The sequence below is a fragment of the Cervus canadensis genome, chromosome 1 (assembly GCF_019320065.1).
Source record: "Cervus canadensis isolate Bull #8, Minnesota chromosome 1, ASM1932006v1, whole genome shotgun sequence".
Taxonomy (NCBI): Eukaryota; Metazoa; Chordata; class Mammalia; order Artiodactyla; family Cervidae; genus Cervus; species Cervus canadensis.
Genome location: NC_057386.1, coordinates 110,293,775 through 110,316,790, shown reverse-complemented (window position 1 = coordinate 110,316,790; position 23,016 = coordinate 110,293,775). Strand labels below are relative to the sequence as shown.

Below are 23,016 nucleotides of genomic sequence, written 5' to 3'. Positions count from 1 at the left end.
CAGCGCTGCAGGCCTGGCCCCTGCCCGTGTGGCCTGGCCCCGCGTTGGGCGCAGGACGGAATGCAGGCAGCAGGCTTTCCCTGCAGTAGAGGTGCATGGTCCTCCTGTGGCGGCTCCCTTCAGCACCTTATCCTCCAAGAGCCTTGTTTGCTCAGGACGGGTTTGTCTCTTAGGTGAATGTTTGGTGTTTCCTTTCACACAGTTTAGTGGGAGATGCAGATCCAGACAGACATCCTGCTCCCTGAACCTCTCCAGTGAGGACCGCTTCCCAGGGTCCAGCAGGCACCTTGGGAGGGCCTGGGAGGGTCAGGCCCTGGCCACGGAGAGCGGGGCAGAGGCAGGATTGTGAAGACCGGAGTTCTGGAGGCCTGCTGCCAGGTGCTAGGTGGCTGGGCTGTGATGTGAAAACTGGCGGGAATTGGCGGGGCCCTGGGGACAGCGTTAGGGTGAGTCTGACGTGGCCACCCAGCATAAGAGAGGGCAGGGCTGTGGAATTTCCTCCTGCAGGGATACTGAAACTCTGAGCTCGCTGCCAGGACTGGCCCTTCATCCCTGGTGCCTGTGAGCACAAGCCTTTGGGGAAGCCAGGGAGAAAGCTGGAGCAGACGGGGACAGAGCTGGCCTCACTCCCCACTTCCCGGGCTCCCCACCCACCCTCTTCCCTCTGACCTGCCTCCTCTGCCCCGCCCCTTCCCCCACAGGAGACATGAATGAAAACAAGGTGACCAGAGAACTGGGCAGGCAGGTCTGGCTCTGGGCGCAGTAGGTGTTCCTTTGTAGGGGGCCTGCAGTTCTTAGAATGACCTTGTTTGGGGGACATGGCATTGCGCTCTGCAGGGATCAATGGACTGACCAGCAGACCAAGAAATCAAAAGCTCTGGGTGCCTGATCCATTTTACTCACATAAACTGTGAGCCCGCAGTTGGCTGGCCCTGAGTCTGAGAGAAGTCTGAGCTCTGAAGCCAGGGGAGGCCGGAGGAGCAGGAAGAGAGGCTGGTCTGGAATGGCGGTCGGCCAACTCGGGCTCTACGGGAGCCAGCATGCACCAGGTTTTGTAAGACGGTTGAGCTAAGAATGATCTTTACATTCTTAAATGGTTGGAAAAAAAAACAAAAGAAGACTATTTTGTAGCACGTGCAAAGCATATGATGTTTGAACCTCAGTGTCCATGGATGCACGCTTGTGGGAACCCAGCTGTGTCTGTGCCTGGCTGCTCCTTACAGCGGCCGCACGGCCCTCAGAGCTGAAGGTGCGCGCCCTCCTGTTTCACAGAAAACATTTGCTGGTCCCGCTCTTGTGCTCTCGCACGGTTTTGTGTAGCCTGGTGGAGGGGACGATGCAGGTAAACTCGGAGGGAGCCTTCTGAATGTCTCCTGATGTGCTTTACAGGCACCAGCCTGTGTAATCCTCACAGCAGCCTCCAGAGTAAGAGCTGCGCCTGCCAGAGGCCACTGGGTTAGAAAGAGGTGGTACTGGGACCCTCGCCCCGTTGGTGGTCTCAGAGTCCACCGAGGGCCAGAGGGCCCCTGGTGACAGTCCGGGGGAGGGGGCCAGTGCAGCACTGCAAAAGGTCAGGGGAGGGCAGAGGTGAAGAAGGCTATGGAGACGCTAAGACTCAGGTGCGCAGGGCTGTGGAGGAAGAACCTTCCAGGTGGAGGGGGTTTCAGGGAAAAGGCTCGGGGCTGGGCCAGTGGGGAGGTGCTGAGAACGGGTAGGGGAGTGTGCCCCAGTGCAGGGCCGGGCCCAGCCCCCGCCCCGCACCACTTAAGGCCCTGTAAGGCTGTGTGTTCTGGGCACGTTGGTTAAAGGTAAGAACAGCCTTGCCTCTTTGGGAGGTTGTGAGGGCAAACGGGTGTGTAAGTGTAGAGTGTTCAGAAGGGCGCCTGGCACTCGGTGTGGCGGGTATCGCACTTACGCTTGTTAAGTTTGGGCTGTGACTGCAGGTCTGCACCAGTGCGGGCTTGTGCTCCAGGCAGCCCCAGTAGAGAGTGTAGGATTGAAGTGGGGAGTCTGGAGGAATCGAGCTGATGTGGAAAGTTATTAATAATTCTGGGGACCCCACAAAGCTCTGGAGAGAAAAGGGCAGAGAGTAGCAACAGAGGGGGCCAGGGAAGGCCTAGGGCCCACTCACACCCAGGGATGCACCCGATGTGTGTGATTCAGCCTCGATACAACCTCCCAGGTCAGTGCCGTGTCCCCCCTTCACAGTCAGGAGGCCAAGGCGTGGAGCATCGCCACGGCTGTGGAAGAATCTCAGAAGCACCTCCTGAGACTTGCCTCAGGCACCCCCACTCCCAGCTGTCGGTGGTCACATTTCTTGGTGGCCACATGTGCTGGTGGAGTCCCTTGGTGCCACAGGGCCCCCCTGTGGGTTACCACCACCGTGGGGAGGCGAGGCCAGTGCCCCTGTCCTAGTCCAGACCACCAGGCAGTGAGTGGCTGGACAGGCTCCCTGGTGTGACAGGTCTGCCCAGAGCAGGTCCACCAGACTGCTGGGGGTGTGCGAGCATCTTCATTCAGAGGGACCCAGGCTTCCCAGGTGGCTCAGCAGTAAAGAATTCGCCTGCCAAGCAGGAGACCCGAGTTGGATCCCTGAGTGGGAAAGATCCCTTGGAGAAGGAAATGGCAACCTACTCCGGTATTCTTGCCTAGGAAACCCCATGGACAGAGGAGCCTGGCATGCTGCAGTCCATGGGGTCCCAAAAGAGCAGGACACGGCCTAGTGACTAAACAACAAGGGGGCCCGGGAGCTGAGGGGGTCAGTCTCAAGTTGAAGCACGCCCTCACTGTCTCGGGCACTCCTGGCGCTGACCCGGACATCCTCTGCAGCTTTTTTCTGGTGAGGTCCATGTTGTGGGTGCCTCGTGGGGAGCAGAGGCGGCTCTGTGCCAGATATGGCCGTGTGCAGAGGCACTGCCCCTGGAGCTGGGACCAGAGGCTCTGGAGTCAGAGGGCAGATCTGAGTGTGAATCCTGGCAGCACCCCTTCCCACGTGATGGGGTGAGGGCGTGGTGGGGGCAGGGCAGGGGTGCCTCCACCTCTCGGCCCATTTGCTCATCTGCAGGAGGGGGAGTAATAGACCCACCTAACAGGCTGTGCTGAGAATTAGGCCCAGAGTTCCACTCAGGCTCCCTCCCAGCCTTGTCCTTCCTCTGACACTCACCCCAAAGGGCTCAAAGCCTGCATCACACACTCCACAGAGCCCAGCAACTTACCCCAAATTTCATGTAGATGCTTCAGGCTTTTAAAGAAAATCCAGTTATGGGAGGCGGGGGCAAAATAGATGAAGGGGATTAAGGTACAAACCTCCAGATACAAAACAAGCCACAAAGAATGTGATATACATCATAAAGAACACAGTAAATAATGTTATAACTTTGTAGGGGGACAGGTGTTTACTGGGCTTATCCTGGTGATCGTTTCATGATATACAGATCACTATGCAGTACACCCAAAACTCTCATCATGCATGTCAACTCTATTTCCATTAAAAGAAAAAAATCCAGATCAGTCTTTACCTTTAAGCCAGAACAATGTAATTACTGATATTAATGTGGGTCTAAATCACTTTGTGCCTTGTTTACTTCTGGTCTATTTCCTGCCCATCGTTTCGCTTTTCCTTTCTGCCTGCTTAGAGGTGAAATGCTTTCTATGAGTTCAGGGACTTCCCTCTTCCCTGGGGTTCCTCAGGATGTCTGGGGTTCCATCCGTCTTCCTGTCCCCTTGTGCTCTGACTTTTTAACGAGTTGTTATTTATCTACTCTTGGCAGCGCTGGGTCTCCGTTGCTACACAGGCTTTCTCTAGCTGTGGTGAGCGGGGGCTGCGCTCTAGTTGCAGTGCACAGGCTTCTCATTGCGGTGGCTCCTCCTGTGGAGCCCGGGCTCTAGGGGGAGGCCTTAGTGATGCAGCTCACAGCTCAGGATTAGTGATTGCGGCGCTCGGCCTTAGTTGCTCCACAGCACGTGGCATCCGCCTCTCACGGGCCTGGAGCACCCACCTGGGCCCTGTCATTACTCCTACCTTGCTTATTTAACATCTTGGATGTTTATCTGGACTCTGTGGTTAAGTCTGCTTACTGGCTACCCGTCTCTCTCCCTTCAAGCTCCATGAGCGTATCCTGCGCACCACTGTGCCCTCAGGATCTGGGGCACAGAGCAGTGGAAGACAAAGGGGAGAGGGTGGGTGGACGCTGGCAGCTGAGTCTGCAGGGAAGCACCCACCTGTCGGTCCCAGTGGATGATGAGGAAGAGAGCGGACCACACATGGGTGTAGGGGCACAGACTGCCCATCCCCCTGGTCCCAGAGAACCCCACAGCTGAAAAAAAAAAAAAAAAAAGACTCGGGGCAGGAGGCAGAGTAACGTACTAATGTTTTTAATACAGTCTGATCAGATCAATTCACGTCACAGGGTCGACCCGGGCTTGCTCCCGTGCAATACAACCACAGTGCATGATGTCCATCCTTGCCGGTTCTTCCTCCCTCCAACAGCACAGAGAGCCCTGCCCTCCCTGACCAGACTGGCATTTTTAAAATTTTGCATAAAACTATTTCTTCCATAGACTTCAAACAATCAACTAGCCAAGTTAATTATGGTACATCTAAACAAAGTTTTAATCCTAACCCTAACGTGTGACTGCGGTTTACAAAGAGCTCTGTATCACCTGGGATAGCTTTCAGTAGCAATTCACTACGACTGGTCCTAAAAAATAATAATAATAATAATAATAATTAGAGAATTAAAACCCAACAGCAAGTTGAATGGTTAAAAAATCACAGAAGAACTGGAATTTGGGGTTGGAGTGTCCTCAATTGCTAAGCTTGTCCTAGTGGCAGAATGCTAGCCTTCAGGCAGGGCTCAGAGAAAGGCTGGGGGCCCTCCAGGTCAAAGGTCAAGCTCAGGGGGGCTCTCAGAGGGCACTGCCCCCACGGTCCACGGGATGCTGCTGCGGGCTTCCAGCTTCCTTAAGAATAGTTGGGCATCAGCTTTGTGTAAGTGGGTAGAGACCCTACTGTGGCTTCTGTGGAGGGCTATGAGAAGAGGGGATGAGGGGCTGGAGAAGGGGGGCAGGAGACTAGACTCCCCGAGGTCCCAGGACGCTGTCAGGTGTGGGTGTGGGACTGGGGCCACTGAGAACTGACGAGCACCAGGGGGCTGCAGCTTCCGCCCGTCGGAGAAACCGGCCCTGGCCTCGCCTGGGAGGCCCGTGTGTAGTGTTTGCTGCCCTCATCCCATACCGGGTCTTACAGGTTATTTCTGCCGAGTATCAGATGAGAATCTATTTCTAAAGACCACTGGGGGATGGGTGGGGGGTGGGGGCGACAGGGCTGGAGGGGGGGCAGTTAAAAACGAATAAAAATCTTCTCAGCTACAGAACCCAAAGACACCACTTCCCTCCGCATTCACAGCATTTCTCAGCCGTCCCCAGCGGCTGTCTCCGCAGGGACGCAGCGTCTGTCTGCCTCACTTGCCCTCGGGCCCCAGGGGCTGCTGGTCGACCTCAGGGTCGACCAGAGACGAGGCAAACGCGGACTGAACGATCTGAAACCCGAAGGACTCGAGGAGAGACATGTTCTGCTGGGGAGAGAAAGGTGAGCCGAGGGCGGGGCCCAGGTCCCCCAGGGGGCCCCCGATGGCACGGACGTGCACCTTCTGGATGTGTTTGTTCAAGTAGGACTTGGAGCGGAAGAAGCTCCCGCACTCCGGGCAGGGGTACTTCTTCTCGCCGTCAGACTCCATTTTGTTTTTGGGGACCGCCATGTCGCAGGAGAAGGAGCCGTTGGTGCTCTGTTTCTCGGGCGTCTTCAGGTCGCTGGCGTCCGAGAGGTCGCCGTAGGAGTCGGAGCTCTCAATCGGATCCTGATGCGAGCATTTCTGGCCTTCTAGGAGGAAACAGAACACAAAGGGGCTGGTGAGGCCAGGCTCTGGCGACGCCCCCTTGGAGGGGGTCGCCAGGGGCCAGCTCACGGACTCGTGGAGGGCAGCTGATGACCAGCCACGGCCCAGCAGAACCCACGGAAGTGCTGCGGGTCAGTCGGGGAGCCCGGCGTGCCTACGGGGGGCGGGGAGGGGGGGCGGGGTGGTGAGGCAGCAGGGCCTGGGGCCGCTGACCTCCGTCGCTGCGGACTCTCCACGCAGGCGCACGTGTACCGCTCGCCGCCATCTTAGCCTGCTTCGAGGAAGGGTGTGGAGAGGGGGCCGCCACTGCCTCCACCCGGACAACTCGAGAGCCCAACTCCTAGGCGCCCTCTCAGGTGCCTCTGCGGGTGAAACAGCTGTGGTAACGATGCTGAGCAGATATGTCGGTGACCTCACCTCGGCACCAGACTGGCTGCGCCCTAGCAAGGCAGAACCAGAGCCGTGGGCTTCTCGACCCAGGCAGACCCCATCGACCGCTGAGGCTGAGCCGGTCCTTCTCCCAACGCTGCGAACACACACCCAGCCCCTCCGCGCCTCCGCCTGCCAGAAGCCTTCCGGGCCAACTGGTCAAAGCACAACAGCTTAGAAGGAACTGAACAACTCCATCGGCTGCTGTCCATACGCAGGGCCCGGGACAGGCCGGGCCTTAGGACAGCCCTCGCTCATCTGCCCTGCCCGGCCCACACGGGAATCCTCCACCACGAGCAGCTTCCTGCCTGGGTTCAGAGCGCCATGCCGGGAAGGGAGGTCTGTGATGGGAGTGTGGAGCATGCCAGCTCTGCCATCTGCCAAGCCCGGGCGTCACCCACAAGGCAACAACAACTTGAAATACCGCAGAACAACCGGAATCAACCAGTGGAGGTGGGCCTAGGGAGCTCTACGCAAACCGAGTCGGAGTCAGCGCCATGCATCTCACAAACGCGGCCAGAGGCTCTCCGGAATGGGCTGCCCACAGCAGCCAACGGCCCCTGCCGAGGGGGAAGCCAGACCTTGGCTCCCCCTGCCCACAGGCTCAAAGGAAAAGAAAGCGTTCAGCCGCAGCACCACGCCCTCCTGGAAGGGCCGCAGGCAACGGACAGGCCCAGAGGCTCATCATGCAGCGCTCCTCTTCCTGCCTCGGCCGGGGCGTCCCTCAGGGCTCTAGGTGAGGGGACTGGCCAGGAGCGCGGGGGGAGGGCTGGGGAAGAGGAGGCGGGGGCTGGATCTTGGCAGTGCCCTGCAGTGAGCCCCCCACGGTGACTTCTAGTCCTGGAGGCCACTGCCACTCGGATCTCGAGCCGCCTCCTCGAGGCGGCCAGCAAATCGGCCGCCTTCCCGCCTCCCCACGCCCGGCCCAGCGCCCCCACGACACAGTCTGCGCAGAGAAGCAAAGTGCAGAGCAAGGGGTCGCTTGCCTTTGTTGCCATAGGTCCTGGCGCAGTGGAACGCTGCTCCCCCATTCGGGATGGGCTCCTGGTGCCTGGAGACCTGGGGAAGGGGAACACCGTGGTGGGTTTTAACATGGACCTTTAAGTAGGAGGCAGAGGAGAAACCTAAACAAGACAAAAGGAGATGAGATCCGCGGCCGGCACACAGACACCTCTCTCTGCTTCCCCCTCGCCTCTCCTCTGGCCGCGCGGGCTAGCACTCCTAACAGGGGCCCTCCTTGGCTCGAGAACGCCGCAGCCACGGGAGCCACCGCCAGGCTCAGGAGGGCGGCGGCACCGTCCTGAGTCGGCGTCTCTGCAGAGCCCGCCCCGCAAGGCTGCAGTGGAGTCCACCTGGAGGGAGGGCCTGAGATCCCGCTCCTGCCCGGGCCAGAGGCCAGCTGCCTCCAGACTGCTCGGTGCCTCAAGGGGGCCAGTGGTCCGAGCGGACGGTTCACAGTCCCACACCAGCTGCGGGGACCCGACTAGAAACACAGGAAAACACAAGGGATTCCAGGGCAGCCGCGGGGCTCCAGTTGCCTAACACTCACAAAGGCAAACCATCTGCACAAGACGGGACGCAGGCAAAATGAAGTCCCAAAGAAGCGCCTCCTGAGTCCCCCTTCTCCTGATGGTCAGGACCAGCTCTATTCTGCTCACGTGCTCACCTGCACAGTGACTGGATTTAGTGACTATTTAGACCTTCTGAGGAACAATGAAAATGGGAAGTTGTCTTAAAAGGAGGGGTGCAATCATCTCTCATTCACGGTGGTTTTCTTGGTTAGGTTGTGGAGGATCCATCAGGTTCACTTAAGGAAGAAGGAAGAGGGCCAGTCCTTGTCTTTGTTGTGGGGGAGAGGCAACCCCACCGTCTGGGAGCTGCCTCACTCATGCTCCGAGGTCACTTTGGGCCTTGAGACGCCTCAGGTTGGGAAGAGTGGATCTTGGATCAGCTTCCGCAGCAGCCACAAGTCCTGGGAGATGGAACCGGCTGGGCCAGTCAAAGGAACTCTACTTGGGGTTTCACGGGAAGGATCTGTGACATCAAGTCCCCCTACAGCCAAGGACCCAGAAGTGCCTTTGGCAGGAACCAGAACTTTGCAAAAGGCCCACATGCGGCGCTAGTGCCTCAATGGTATCCCTTCAATCCAGAGGCAGCTGACACATCCTTGGGTACTTCCATTTCCTCGTTAAATTATAGCCACAGGGTAGCAGTGGGCCTGTGACCAATGGGTGGAGAGTGGCTGGAGAGTACAGTGAATGTCTGCACAAGACTTGTTTTTTTTTTTTAATATTTATTTATTCTGTCTTCATTGTGGCTTGCGCGATCTTTAGTTGCAGCATGTGGGATCTAGTTCCCCAACCAGGGACTGAGCCCAGGGCCCGCCCCCTACATTGGGAGCATGAAGTTCTAGCCCCAGGGAAGTCCCTGAGACTAGTTTTAAAAATGTTTGGATTAGCCAGGCTTTCAAATGCTGCTGGAACTATTATTCAGTAAAGGTCACCTTCAGCGAGTGACAGAGGCATACCAGGCCCTGCGCACTGCGTGTATCACGCTTTGCTTCACAGCCACAGGTACAGCTGCTAAATGGCAGAGCCTGGACCCAGTCCAAGGACGACATGCATCACATGGTCCTTCACCACTAGGCAGACTCTCTAATGATCCCTGCATCTTGGTCCTGGACACAGAAACATCCCCTGGCTTTGTGCAACAGGCTCAGTTACCGCCACTTACATTCCTGCATTTCTCTGCCACGTGTGCATGCTGAGTCGCTTCAGTTGTGTCTGACTCTTTGTGACCCCCACAGACTGGTAGCCCACCAGGCCCCTCTGTCCATAGGATTCTCCAGGCAAGACTACTGACTGGAGTGGGTTGCCATGCCCTCCCCCAGGGGATTTTCCCAACCCAAGGATCAAACCCGGGTCTCCTGCAGGCAGGCAGGTTTTTTAGAACCCCATTTAACAAATGTGCTCCCGATGTAGCAGTTGTGGTTCTGGAGGGAAATGGGGGACAGGGTGAGCTGGGCTTCCTTTCCTGACGAAAACCCTCTGGGATGGGATGCTACTGTCCCACCCTGCCTAGTAGAGCATGCTGTCCTGCGCTGTGACTGGGTGGTCTACCTGTGGCCAAGCATGGGAAAGACTGGCTTCCAAGGGTCCCACAGGAATACTCCCTCGAGGGAGGCTGTGGTCAGAAGGAGCAGAGGGGAGCCCACAGGACGGAGGACCTCAGCCCTGCCCCCTGGCAGGCAGCAGAAATACCAGACTTTCCTACTGACATGATGACACTGCTTCAGCAGGCAGTCTTTGTCTCTTCATCCCTGTGGGGCCTCTGAAGTGGAGCGAACCACTCTCCTGGCACACCAGGACAGGGCCACAGCAGCCAAGAGGGACAGAAGAGGCGGGAAGGAGCCCCAGGAGCTGTTATATCTACTCCTCGTGGGAAGAGCTGTGCTGGGGACACAGCGGATACTCAATAAAAGCTCACTGCGTTTTCCTGGAAAACAGTTTGGGGACCACGTGGCTGGGTCCCCTTGACGCTGCCCCAGCTGCTGACTGCTTACTATCTATAGCAAAGCCACGTGGTGGGTCGTAGGCGGCATCCACAGCTGCCACCTAGAGCCCAGAATTTAAACACACGGCAGCTCAGCAGCCAAGTTCTGGGTTGAAACAAGCTGAGATTTCCGCAAACACATCTTTGAAGCCAGACACATTTGGCCAGAATTCTAAACTCACCTTCCTGTCTACCACTGACTAACCAAGAACCAAAGAGGCTGTGTGATACAAGGTTTGGGGTGACGGGGCTCAAGCACACCCGTGACCCCCCCCCCGTCACCGACGGGCTACCCCCCCGCACTCCAGAGGCGGAGAGTTTACTGCCACGTGGCCACTGGGCCTCCGCGGCATGTCCTTGGCTGGTGTGTGCCCTTCCCACTCTGGAGGCAAATCCTCTGCTCACAGCTTCCACATCCATGCAGGGGTCAGAGGCTGCTTTCTCCAGGTCCACACCTTGGTGGGTCTGTGCCCAGCTGAGCCGTGCTGGAGGGGGCGCTGAGCAGATCTGTGTTTGCACGGCCCAGGAGACAGCACGACTGGCGTTGGTGACAATGTGTGTGCTCGCCTCTGGCTGGGGAGAAGGCCTTCTCTACCCTTGGAGCAATGATGCGTGAGTGCAAATGTTGTCTCAGTCAAAGAGAGACTCCCAACATGCTCTCCCTCACCCTCCCTCATCCCAGGACACACGCACATGTACACGACCTGCCACAGAAATTTGAGAAGAAGGGAAATTGTGGCGATTATCATACCAGGTCCTCCCCACGGCTCAACTCAGCTGACTTCCTCAACTCAAAGGTGAGAGAACCGGCTTCTGCAGTCATCCGACTCCCCTGCTGGGACTCATCTCTTCTAAGATGGGATGGCCCACATCCCGATGGGTCTCCAGCTCAAAGACAAGGTCATCTATCTCTAGCATGGGATCTGCTCTCTCCCATTCTTCATGGGCAAGAGTCTTCTGTGTGGCTGCAAGCAGGCAGACGGGTGAGTGGTTGAGCTGACTGCTCAAGGACTGCTGGGACTGCAGGCTCTCAGAAGATACCTGGAAACCGACCTTATCCAGCCTCACCTGCTGATCAGCTGGCTGACCCTCTGCTTGGACCCTCGCAGACAGAAGGACATCACCTAATTCCTGCGGCAGCTCCTACATCACAGCCTTGAAAGGTCAGCCCAGAGCTCCCTGTGATCTGATTCCAGGGTCTCTGTGTCTCAGTGGCCTGTCCTCTTCCTGGAAAAACTGCCTTCCTCTTCCTCTTCATGGCGGGGGAGGAATTTCTGCCCAAGGAACGAGTCCAAAGTAGAACCCTGCTTCTTCTCTTCTGACGAAGACCAAGACTCTTCCTTCTGAGGACCCAGGGTGGTTTGGACTAGAGCCCTCTTCTCTCTTCTTGGAAGAATAGGACTTCTGCTCTGACGCTGGGACCCAAAGCTGCTTTGCTTACAGTCCAGATCCAGGGGCTTTTCTGAGGGAAAGTGGGCTCTGGTTCTACTCTCCCGGCAGCCCACTCACCAGGGCCACGTGGCCTGTGGCCGCTGCTCAGTCCTCGTCATCAGCTCAGGGCAAACACAGCCTGACTTTCAGGAGTTGCTGACTTTGCCACATCAGCTGTCTCCTGACTGGGTCAACGTTCCCTGCTATTCCCTGCTGCCCTCAGCTCTTCTTTCCTCCTGAGCAGGGTCCCCAAGGGCTGTGGCCCTGGGTCCCCACCCCATCTCCCTGCCTCTGTAATCAGGCTTCATCTCAGTTTTCTTGCTGGCATCCTCCTCTGCACGCATTGGTTTCCCACCTCTGGTCTCCAATGCCTACTCTCAGGCTGAGAACTTCAACCCTGAAACCCTGACAGCAGCTGCTGACAGCACAATGCGGCGGGTCTGAGGCCATCAGGGCGTGAGGAGGAAGCCAGGTCAGGAGGAAGCCAGACAAGGAACCGTCTCCTCCCGGAGCCGGGCATCCCCACTGCCCTCTACGGACACGCAGAAAATAGGACAGATGCCTCTGCAGCTTTTCTGACCACCTCCCAACCTGCCCGCTTCCACAGCACTTCCTGGTGGTACACACATCGGCATCCGGCAGCCTTCAGGGCAAACCCCAAGTGTGCGGTCCTGGTAAGGGGTGGACCCAGCCCAGGGCGGCAGGAACACCTGGCCTCTCTGCAGGCACCCTCCACAGGATTCCGAGACCCTGGCCAAGGACTGCACAGGTGCTGTGCCTGGTCCGGACCAGAGTGTCGGCAAGCTGTGTCTCTCCCGACACGGCGACAAAGGAGGGCCTCCAAGTGTGCTGTGGCTTGCACGGCCCAGAGAACAGTCACCCGCCTCGTCTCCCGGGATCCTCACACAGCCCTGTGTGTGGGCAACGGGGTGTTCTCAACCCCTTGTAGAGCTGAGGAGACAGCCTTAGACACAGGGGAGGGGAGAGTTTAAGGGCGCACAGGAAGGTGAGGTGGGAGGGGCCGGCGACACCCAGGGTCCCCGCTTCCTGGCTCAGTGCTCCGTCCATGAAGCCACACACAGGACTTCCAGGAGCACCGGGACCAGTGTGTCCCAGGAGACAGGCCTCCCAGCCCCGTCCCCCGCTCCCCAGCCAAGCCAAGCGCACCATGCAGAAGCCTCCTCACGCACGCCGGACAGCCGAGCTGACTCCGTCGGCAGACACGGCACAGCCTCTTCCTCTGACAACACGAGCCTCAGCCCTTCCAGCGGCCGGCAGGCCCGGCAGGGGCGACTTCACCCAACACGACCATCAGACGCCACCCAGGCCGACCTCGGCCGTGAGCACGCTGCCCTGCTCAGAGCACCTGCCATGTTCTGCCCTCATCAAGGCCACGTCCACCCGGGTCTGGATTCCTTTGACCACATACGCTAGAAAGTTCCGGCCCTTGTCCACCTATGGACTTGACCTCCTTACCTGGCTGCTGACTTTCACCCGTGTGCCCATGACTCAGCCGGCACGGCTCTCGGGTCGGTCTCTCTCTCCCCTACCTCTCGGGGGTCTCACAATTCCCACCGACCTCAGTGGTTCAGCACATCCATCCTGCCCCGGGGGCAGCAGGTGCATCATGGCCCCAAGCCTGGGAAACACCTCTTTCCCTCCGTCCCCGCCTGCTGACCTCCTGGGAGCTCCCACTCCAAGCTCCCCAAGTTGATGGGAAGGGAAAGTGCAACAAACAGCTAGCTGAGGGTGAGGTGTTCACCGCCCAGTGGGGTGGCGGGAGGGGTGGCCGTGCAGAGTGGGGCCTGAGGCAGGGCGCAGGCCCGCCCCCCGACGTGAGCGAACAGCAGGGCGATTACCTCGGTTACAGATACTGCAGAAGTTGCTGGGCCCCTCGCTGTGCTTCTTCAGGTGGTCTGCCATGTACGCCGCCCGCAAGTACTTCCCGCATACCTGGCAGGGCACCTTGTCTTCATGACAGGCCAGGTGGGAGCGCAGGCGGTCTCGGGTGGCGAAAGAAGCATTGCAGGTCTGGGGGCAGAAAGGAAAACGGGTGAGGTGAAAGCTGGCACCCACACCTGACTCCCCGTTGGGCACACCGTGCCACAAAGCATTTCCGACCAACACAGGAACTCCGTGTACTAAGAGAACTCGGCAGGCGGCCCAGGCTTCCTGCCCAGATGCCGAGCAAGCCGCTCCTGCTCCCCACGGTCTTCCCCACGGGACCCCTGAGCTGGGATCACTGGTTCCCACTGGCCCCCGACACGCCCATTTCATGGCAGGCTGAGTTCTGCAAAACGAAGAGCTAGGCACTTCTCATTCTTAAACATTTAAGAGCTGACTTTCGTTGCACTGGCTGTAAGTGAGTTTACAGAAGAGGTGCTGGCATGTAAACAGAACAGTCTTCACCTTCTCCACCCTGGGTTTCCCCTGGCTGCCTCACACAAAGGATTCCACTTACTCACTATTTATTCAAAAGTGACATTAGTTGTGGCCATGGGGAAATGGAAAGGAAAGGCAAGACAGAGCAGAGATTACTCTTCATAACATGCGTGTGCACTTGCATTGAAAAAGGAGCCCATGAAACGACAGCGTCAACTGTGTGAATGTGAAAATTAGCAGAGACCGAGAACCAGAGGCTCCCGGGGGGCAACTGGGGAATTCCCAGGGCTGGTGCCAACCGGGACAGCACTGCCCGCGCTAACCCTAACCCTAACTCTAACCCTAACCCTAACTCTAACCCTGGTGCCGGGCGGGCCCAGGCTCCGCCTTCACAGGTACTAGCGGCAGGCAGTACCTCGAGGCTGGCTGTGCTCTCACCCCACCAGCTGGGAGCTGTGGTCAGCTCCCCCAGGTCCCTCGACTCAGTCCCGGATCTGCCCCCAGCATCCCGCCCAAACGGGGGCCTGCACAGAGCCCTAAAGGTCACGGAACGTCGGGAAAGCCCTTAGGAGGGTTCAATCTGATGACCTTCAAACTATTTTGGTTCCACACACGTGTCTCAGGTTTGAGTCAAGGTTGGCTTCATTTCTTTTCTCTGTATGTGTGTGTTTACTGTTTTAGAACCGTAAGAGAAAGCAACATTCACCTTTAAGGTCATCACAGACGGAACGTTAACTCACTGAAGACCCGCCACCCCATCGACTGGCTAGAATGGAGGTGCTCCCACAGTCTCCGTTGAACAGAAACAGATCCTGAGACCCCGAGGCCTTAAGGTAAGCGTCTGAACACTGTCACCACGGACAGCGTTTATCTGTTGCTTCAGCGTTTATCTGTACAATCAAAGCGAGAAACAAACATGCCAGATGCTGTGGAGATAGAAGACACCGAGGTGGCTACCCCAGCCCCAGATGTCTGTCAGGACTGCGTCTGTTCTTCTCAGCCGTTATCTTTTGAACAAGTGTTACAGATGTGAATAGAACAAGTTATGCTAATAAAATACAGCTTACCCTTGAACAGTTTTCAAGGGTTTGAACTGCAAGGGTCCATTTATATGTGGGTTTTTTTCAATAGTAAATACTGTGACAGGTGGTACACCACCTGTAATCGGCTGAACCCAAGAAGAGGAACCTGGAGGAGGAAGAATAGCATCAGCAGAAGGCTGACTGTTACGTTGTATGTGTGTATCTGACTACCCAGAGAGCCAGTGGTCCTAACCTTCACGTTGTTCCAGGGTCAACTGTACTGCTTTCACCTATTTCATATGTTGTGTTTATTCATGTGACAAATGAGGGAGCTAAGTTCTGAGAGTGACTTACACAGAGAACAGGGCTCAGCTACTGAAAAAAGAGACCCCCTGCCACTGGCAGGCCAGGGCCCTCCCCTCCATGGCCAGCCTGGGGTGTTCCCGCCCTCCGCGACTGATAGTCAGGCAGAGGTCCCGAGAGGACCTGGGGCAGGTGGACGGAGAACCGGCCCGAGCCTGTGCTCTGACCACCTCCAGTCTCCGCAGAGGTGTCTTCTGGTGAAGGGTGTTGGTAGTTGTTGTCAGCGCCCTTGGGGGCCAGGCTGTCCTGACAGAGGTGACAGGATTTGTGCAGGGAAACCTGAGCACTCACACGACTCAGAAGGCATCACGGGCGTCTGGTCTCATGGCCTCAGGAGGGGGAAAACGGAATTCCTCCCTCACCCAGCCCACCAGCCTGTAAACCAGAATAAGGGGTGCTGTGGACACCTCTGGGAGAGGGGACTTTGCTAGACAAGTGACCGAGGACCACCCCTCTCGTGACGAGGGGTAGTGTAGCCTGCACCACACAACACAACTCAAAAAAGGAAGCAACCACGGACCAGATATGAGAAAACGCAGCTGAAAAGGCATACTGAGGATTCCAGCTTCCGTACTCTGGAAGAAGGTGCCACTAGAGGGAGGTGAGGGAGAAGCCTCGTTGCCAACTTTCTTTTGGGATGTGTCCTTATAAGCACTGCCTGTCACACTTTGCTAACAAAAGATAATGGACAACCAAACCTCAATTATCCGCGAGTGTATTATCCGTCTGGGGGATTAGCTCAGCAAGACTGAAATCCCAGACCAGTCAGGCGTCCCTCCCCGCTCTCCACTGTTCTCTCTCAAGGGGTGAAAGCGGACTCGCGCCTGAGCAAACATCATTAGGGATGAAATCTGCTACTTGAGGGAAAAAAATGAAAACCTTCCCTGTTACAAAGCCACACTGGACTGGTGGTTGGCTTCTCTATGCCAGTACTGACCCTCTGGCCGGAGCACCAGAGGTTTTCTGGAGGAACTGAGAAAGTGCCCAAGTCCAGACGCTGCCAAGCATAAAGGGCCTGGTTACTTGACCCAGGAAAAGAAGCAGAGAAAGGCTGAGAGATGGATCTCAAAGAAGGGGTGCCCAGAACTTCCAAGCTGGGGCCACTCAAGACAGAGGCAGCCCCTGTCCTGCAGGCAGGAGAAGGCAGGGGGACCGTGCCAGGATCAGCACCCCGACCCGGTGGTGCTGGGACGGCCGCCTGGCCCCGGCCCTGCATGCAGGCAGCCTGCTGTTGCTAGTGGTACACCTGCCAGGGCCCCCCAGCTTGAGTCCCCTCTGGTCACCACTCAACCCGGAGCCCCAGCCAGGCTCCCTCCCCGCCCTGCCAGTTCTTCCCATCCCAGACTTCCAGAGGTCCCAGACTCCCAAGGGTTGAGCAGTTCGGGAATGGGGCCCAGAGGTAGCAGGGACACGGGGGCACACCCTACCCCGGTGACCGTCGAGTCCAGCAGCCTTGAGGGGCGGAAGAGTCTTAAGGGCAACGCGTGGAGGCCCAGCAGGCCCCCTTCTGGAGGGTGTCAGTTCCTTTATTCCCACCTCAGTTCCTACTGAGTTATCCCTCCAGCCCAAACCACCCCGGCCAGCCCCCGAGAAGTGGGGCGATGGGGAGCAGCAGGAGAGGTCTGAGCTGTTCCAGCCTCTCGGCGTCAGGCTGAACTCCCTGTGGGGGGAAGGTCCAGCCCACAGCACGCGCAGATGAGCGGCACGGGGGCATCTGGGCCACAAACCCCTGGAAGACTGGTGTGTCACCGCCAGGCTGAGCCTCCACGCCCCTGCCTTCAGAAGGTCTTTGCCCTCAGGCTGAGGCACCAGTCCTTGTAACCGATGCCTCTCTGGCACCAGGAGGGACCGAGAGGTACAGCTGTGCCCAGCTCTGCCAGGGGCCCCTGGAACCAACTCCCAACGAGCTGTCTCTTCACCGCTGATGCTTTCAGCACACACACCATGCAAAACAGACGCCCCTGCCGTTTAACCCAGCCCTGGCACACCTGGCTGGCCAGCCCAGGCCTAAGGGGCAGCACGTCTTCACCCGCCAGGTCACCGTCAGGGGGGTTCTGGCTGTGGGGCTGGAGGCGGGACCACGGGCCTGTGAGCGTGTGTGTGTCGGAGGGCAGGGCAGGCACGTACACCAAGAGACCGTGATGTCAGCGTTACAGCACAGACCAGACAAAACACACAAAGCCTCAGATGTTAGAATGAAAACTTTTATCATCACTCCTATTATTCCCACAGAGCCCACGGGGGCTAAAGGACACACCACTGGGATCCAAGGGGGAGGGTCTACAACTGCTTTATCAGCCCTCAAAGCCATGTATCAGGATGACCCAAGGTAAAGCTACTGGTTAGTCTAGTTCCTGAGCAGACCTGCTAATGACACTCAAAACCACAACCGTCTAATTCACGAGCCAGAAAGGAAAGCGGGACCTGTGTGAGTGGAAGGGAAGCAGGCAGCTCAGGCTGGCCAGCTGGAGGAGGACTCACTCCCAGGGTAGGGGGAGAGGCGGCCAGGCCCCCTTCCAGAAACCCCAGGCTTCAGGGAGGTGCTATCAGGGGAGGGGAGGCACCGGCCTCCAGGCAGGGGCAGACACCCAGGGTACCATCAGTTACAGGGGGGAAACAAGGCCAGAGAGCCCTGAAAGAAACATGGAGACCATGGCGGGCCCAGGAAGGAGCTCCCTGCAACCCCCATCTGGGGTCCCCGAGCTGGGAAAGAGCCCAAGGTACCCAAGAGGAGCTGGGCACAGTGGGCAGGTCTCTCCCAGAAGCAGGAGGTCGGACCACCGCCACTGCCATCCCCACCACAGAAGACCCTCGGGAGGCCCGGCTAGCCTACAGGCCACTGGGTAAAGGCCCGGCCGCCCTCAGTGGCCGTCCAGCCCTGCCTCAGATATCCCGGGGGGGCTGGGCAGAAGAGAGCGTTGCTGGAGGGTGCCGGGCCCAGGTTTTCGAGGGCTGGGAAGGATTTTTTTAGAGAAAGGGAAAAGGCGGTGTCAGGAACCGAATGGGACGACCTCCACAAAGCAGGCTGGGCAAAGTCCCATGATGGCAGGTCGCTAGGAAGAGATTCCAGGGGCGGCAGGCCGCTGCTGCTCCCAACCCACACCTGGAAAAAGGGCAGAGAGTGCAGGTTACCCCCCAGGCCGCCGGGCACGCCCCCACTGCCCGCTGGGCGCCTGAGCACACTACCTGGGAGTCGGAGCGTGCTCCATGGCGGAGGATCAGAGACAGAGCGAGAGGGGGCAGTGAGTGCACACGCATCCTGGCAGGCCCGCCCGGCTGCCTGGCCTGTGGGAGCACCGCCACACCTGGCCCCTGGGGGTTCCCCGTCCCTCCTGCAGCGCGTCCAGCCCTCCCTGTCGGTCTCCCCGGAGCACTCCCTCCTTGCCACCAACAGGATAAAGAGAAGCGGGTCACCCCACAACTGTCTCCCGCCTGAGATGGTGAGACCTTGGCCCAGGAAAGGGAAGATGACCAAGGAGAAGAGAGAGGCATGTTTTCCACCCACACAGCACTGCTCAATGGCCAGGAGAGGAAGCGTGGTTTTCTGGGCACCACAGGGCACCCAGACACCATTCAGGCAGACACACCAAGGGTGAGCATCTGGCTCAGTCCCCCTACCCACTGCTACACAAAGAGCTCTCCAGGACAGGAAGCCACCTCGCTCTCCAGTTCTTGAAGCCCTTGGCTGCGCGCACGCGTGGCTCGGGACAGGTTATGCCCAGAGATGAGAGTGCCCAGAGATGAGACCACCGGTGCCCTGCCTCCTCGCCCCCACCCCCGCCGCCAGGGGCCCTGAGCTGAGGGGACCCAGACGGAGCTGCTCGCCGGGTCGGGCTACCAGGCGCACAAGGGGAAGCAGTGTGGGCTGGGCCACCAGGAGCCCTTCCGAAACCACTTCTGCCCACAGTGGCCCCTGCAAACCACCGGGCTGCCAGTACCCCAGGACGACACGTGTGCCCTGCGGCCCAGCATCCGAGGAGCTGGCAGACGCCAGGAGAGGGGAGCCAAGCAGCCCAGCGAAGACAGAGACGGTGGGAACCAGGACCCAGCGACCAGAAGGGAGGGGGCATCAGCGGTGGGAGGGAGGGGCGGGGGAGAACAAAGGAGGAGAGCAGACGGAGGGGGCAGGGGGAGGCGTGCACAGCGCGGTCAGTCAGCGGGCTCGCGGCTGCGGCCGCCCCGTGGACAGCAGCGTTCTCTCTCTGCCCCACTCTGCCCCGGCCCGGCCCCTACCTGACACTTGTGAGGCCGCTCAGAAGTGTGCACCTGCTTGATATGTCCGTTCAAGTGATCAGGCCTGGAAAAAAGAGACCGAGAGAGACTTTAGAATAAGACCTCCAGAGAACGGGGGCTGGAAGCTTGGCCAGGCCTCCCCCCCACCCCCACACGACAAAGGAAAGTCAGCCCGCAGCCCTGGCTCCTGAGGCCCAGGCCTCTGTGGCCCGGTTTTCTCTAGAGGGGGAAGGGAATGAGCTGAGCATTTGTCTCTGACCTTGTCTGCCCGCCTCTCCCCACCCCCCCACACTCCGTGATTGCTAGGTCCCGAGGAGAGGGCTTTAGAATGAGACCGGCTGCCTTGCTGCAGCCTTCCCAGGAGGGGCTATGTGTGCTTCATTGTCCGGACGAAAGCCCCTTAGAAACTCCGTGTTCCCCTCCCCCAGCCTCTCCCGCCACAGCAGCCAATGAATGCCACCCGGATGGAATTCGGTCCCCAGAGGCCAAGGGATGAAGCCCTAAGTCCCCAGCTGGGCTGGTAAGCCAGATGCCCGACAGAGCAGGTGGGCGGGGGCTGCCTGACCGGTACAACTGGTTCCTGCCTGGGGCCCCTCTGAGGGAGTCCTCTCCATCGCAGTGTTCAGACACACAAGGCCCTCAGAGCCCAGGCAAGCTAAAACCAGTCTTTTATTCTGAATATCCTCTTAAGGGGAAAAACAACCCTCTGCTCGCAGACAAGTCTGCGAGTTCCTTATCAGTCTCACTAAAAAGTCGATCTAACAAGACATCCTACCCTTCTTCCCCCTCCGTCCAGTGCACATAAAGGGGATCTGTGGGTTCAGGTAGGCTCTGGAACCACCAGGTCAGAGCATATCAAAGATCTCACTGTTCAGAAGACTCTGGGTGCCCAGCTCCGTGCCCGTGATTCTGGGGTCTCCTGGCCCAGGACCGCCAGTGGCGGGGGTGGGGGCATGGCGGCGGCGTGGGAGCCTCCGCAGCCCCAGAGGCGCTTGCTTCAGTCCCTCCCCCGGCAGCCATTCAAGCGGGGAAAGTCGCTGGAGGAGCCCAGCCTCCCGCCCCCAGAGGGGGCCCCTCGCCTGGTGCCGGAAACACAAAGGGAGCCCAGGGAGAAGAATGGTGAGGCCCGGTGACTGTGGCCGCAGCCGGAGGAATCCGGCCCCTTCCCACAAGGCCGCGAGGAAGAGGCAGCAGGGCCCGCCTAGTGCCAGAGAACGTCCCCTGAGGCAAGAGAAAGCGGGTCGTGGCCACGCCACCTCAAAAATCAGCGTCGTTAAACCCTCTCCCCAAACCTGACGTGGCCCCACAAGGTCAAGTGAATCCCCAGACGCTGGCGAGAAGCTGGCTGTTCCAGGAGTTGGGCTAGGACAAGTCATGGGGGGGGGGTGCACCATTCCTCACCTGGAGAAGCCTTTCCCACAGCTCTGGCAGATGTAGGGCTTGCCCACGGACCCGTCGTGGGAGCGCACGTGGTAGGACATGCGATCTTTCCTCTTGAACCGCAGCCCACACACGGGGCAGGAATAGGGCTTCTCCCCTGAGTGGGAAAGCTTGTGCCGGTTGAGATGGTACACGTCACGGAAGATCTTGCCGCAGATCTCACACGCCACCTGCTTCCTGGTCCGGCTCCTCTTTCGAGGGCCGTCGGGGTCCTCAGAGATGGGCAGCCCGTTCTCACCCAGCCTCGGAGGAGGAAGGTCGATGTAGCCCAGCTGGAGGCTGGTGACACCATGCTGGGCCTCGTGCTGCCGGAGCCGGTTGGCATCAGTGAACACCTTCCCACACAGCCCGCAAGGAAGGATGCCTGCCTCCCTCAGGCCCCCCGGGGACCCGAACATTGAGTCCAGCAGGTTGGCCTTCCTTGGGCGGCCCCGGCCTCGCTTGCCAGTCAGGGGAGGAGCACTGGATGCCACATTGGGGAAGGGTGAGGTCAGCAGCTGGGGGGACAGGGGTCCGGCCACCATGGGCAAGCGGTCCACCCCAGGTAACACAGGCAGGGAGGCCTGGCTCGCAATTGCTGCACCAGCTGCCCGTGCGGCCTCCTCCTCGGGCTGCATGCTGCCTGCGATGCCATTGCTGTTGGCGGCTAAGGCTGCCCCGTTGGTCATGTCCAAAGGGAAACCCAAGTCCGAGGTCCCCGGGGGACGAAAGAGCATGATGTCCGCCCGGGCAGGGGGCACCAGGATCTGCACATTGGACTGTTTGATGACTTCCTGGCAGATCTCAATGACCGACCTCATCAGCAGAAACTTGGCGGCGGTCATAAGCTCAGGGAAGCTCTCCAGGCGAACCACGATGCGGGAAGTGTAGGCGAAGTCCAGTATGTCCCCAAACACCTTGGAGCTGATGGTGTGCATCTCCAGCTCCCGGCTGCCCCCAGCCCCGCCGCCCGGGGCCGCCGCTGCGCCCCCCACGTCAGCGGGGCCCCCGTCCGCAGCTCCGCCGTCGCCCAACTGGGCGCTGAACACCGACTCAAAGTACTCGCTGCAGGCGGCCAGCACCGCGCGGTGCGCTGGGAAGCTCTCGTCGCCCACCCGCAGGAGCACGTCGCAGAAGCGCCCGCCGTTTTTGCGCTGCTGGTTCAGGTTGTGCAGCATCTCCGTGCTGTGTCTGCTCACCTGGTAGGTGTAGCAGCCCGACGGGCCGCAGGAAGCGTCGTTCACTCGCTCCATGGCCGCCGCCCCCTCCCCACAAGCCGGGCCGCGGCACTTACCCGCCCCACTCCCTTCCCCTAGGCAGCGAGAAGCGGGGCGCTGCGAACGTGTCTATACTCCCCACACGTGCCGGCCCGGGGCTCTGTAATCTCGCAGGTGCGCCGAGCGCACACGCCCCCTGCCCGGATCGGACTGTCTAGACGGTAGGACGCACCACCGCCCACATAGCTGCCCCCACCCCTGCCAGATCGTGCACTCTTCTCTCGTCTCCACCCGCCCGCCCGCCTCCCCTTCTCTGTCTACCTCCGGGGGGTACGCGAGCACAGAGGTGCGCCCCTCCCGCAAACACGCCTGCCACCTCCCCTCCCGCCCGCCAGGCGGCGCCGGCGCGCAGCCAAGAAGGCGCGCGCGCGCGCGGGGAGGAGGAGGGGGGGTCTGTCGCGCAGGCGCGCGCGCGCGCGCCGCGGTTTTTCCCGGGCCCGCTGGGGGCGCGCGCTGCGTCCCCTGCAAAGCGCGAGCCGGGGCGGGGGCGCCGGAGCGGAGGAAACAAAAGGCTAAGGCGGCGGCGGCGCCGGGGCGCGCACCAGGGCGGCAGCGCGGGCCGGATCCCGGAGCCTGGCGGGCGGAGTCGGCAGCGAAGGCTGGAGCGGGCGGGCAGCGGCGGCGGCAGGGCGGGCCCTTTCCCGGGCTGAGCGAAGACGGCGGCGGAGCGACTGCGTTGCGGCCCCGGGCTCCGTGTGTTCGGAGCGGAGGAAAGATGGCAGCGGCTGCACTTCCTCTTGCACTTTCACCCCTGGGGGGAGGAGAAGGAGGGGGCGATACCAACAACACCCCCCCCCCCTCGCTTGCAGGAAAAAAAAAGAAACGGCGAGCTCGGCGTGGGGGGCCCCCGGTGCCCCCGGCCCTGCACGTGCGCACCCGGATCCCTGGCCCGGACCGCCACGCACTGCAAACTTTCCACTTTCTTTGTGCCGAGCGCCCCCCCCCCTCACTCAGTCGAGGATGCACGTCCCCCCTTCCCTATTTATACACCCCCCCCTCGCAGCTCCGCTC

At 59.6% G+C, this 23,016-nt stretch overlaps 1 protein-coding gene across 7 annotated transcripts; it reads right to left on the bottom strand.

Moving 5' to 3' along the window:
* Positions 1–4,358: 4,358 nt before the first annotated feature.
* On the bottom strand, positions 4,359–21,981 carry PATZ1 (POZ/BTB and AT hook containing zinc finger 1). Of its 7 annotated transcripts, XM_043436071.1 has the most exons (6): positions 20,711–21,981; positions 19,310–19,373; positions 13,169–13,340; positions 7,313–7,450; positions 6,111–6,259; positions 5,527–5,881 (listed from the first exon to the last, which is right to left on the bottom strand). In XM_043436071.1, exons 1-6 carry the CDS (start codon positions 21,979–21,981, stop codon positions 5,804–5,806), a joined length of 1,872 nt encoding a protein of 623 aa, XP_043292006.1. In that variant the 3' UTR covers positions 5,527–5,803. The 7 variants fall into 7 exon arrangements, with proteins under 7 accessions (XP_043291978.1, XP_043291984.1, XP_043292012.1 ...); XM_043436043.1 differs by lacking the exon at positions 6,111–6,259 and having other exon boundaries at positions 4,359–5,881; XM_043436049.1 differs by lacking the exon at positions 6,111–6,259 and having other exon boundaries at positions 4,359–5,878.
* Between the last annotated feature and the right edge of the window lie 1,035 nt (positions 21,982–23,016).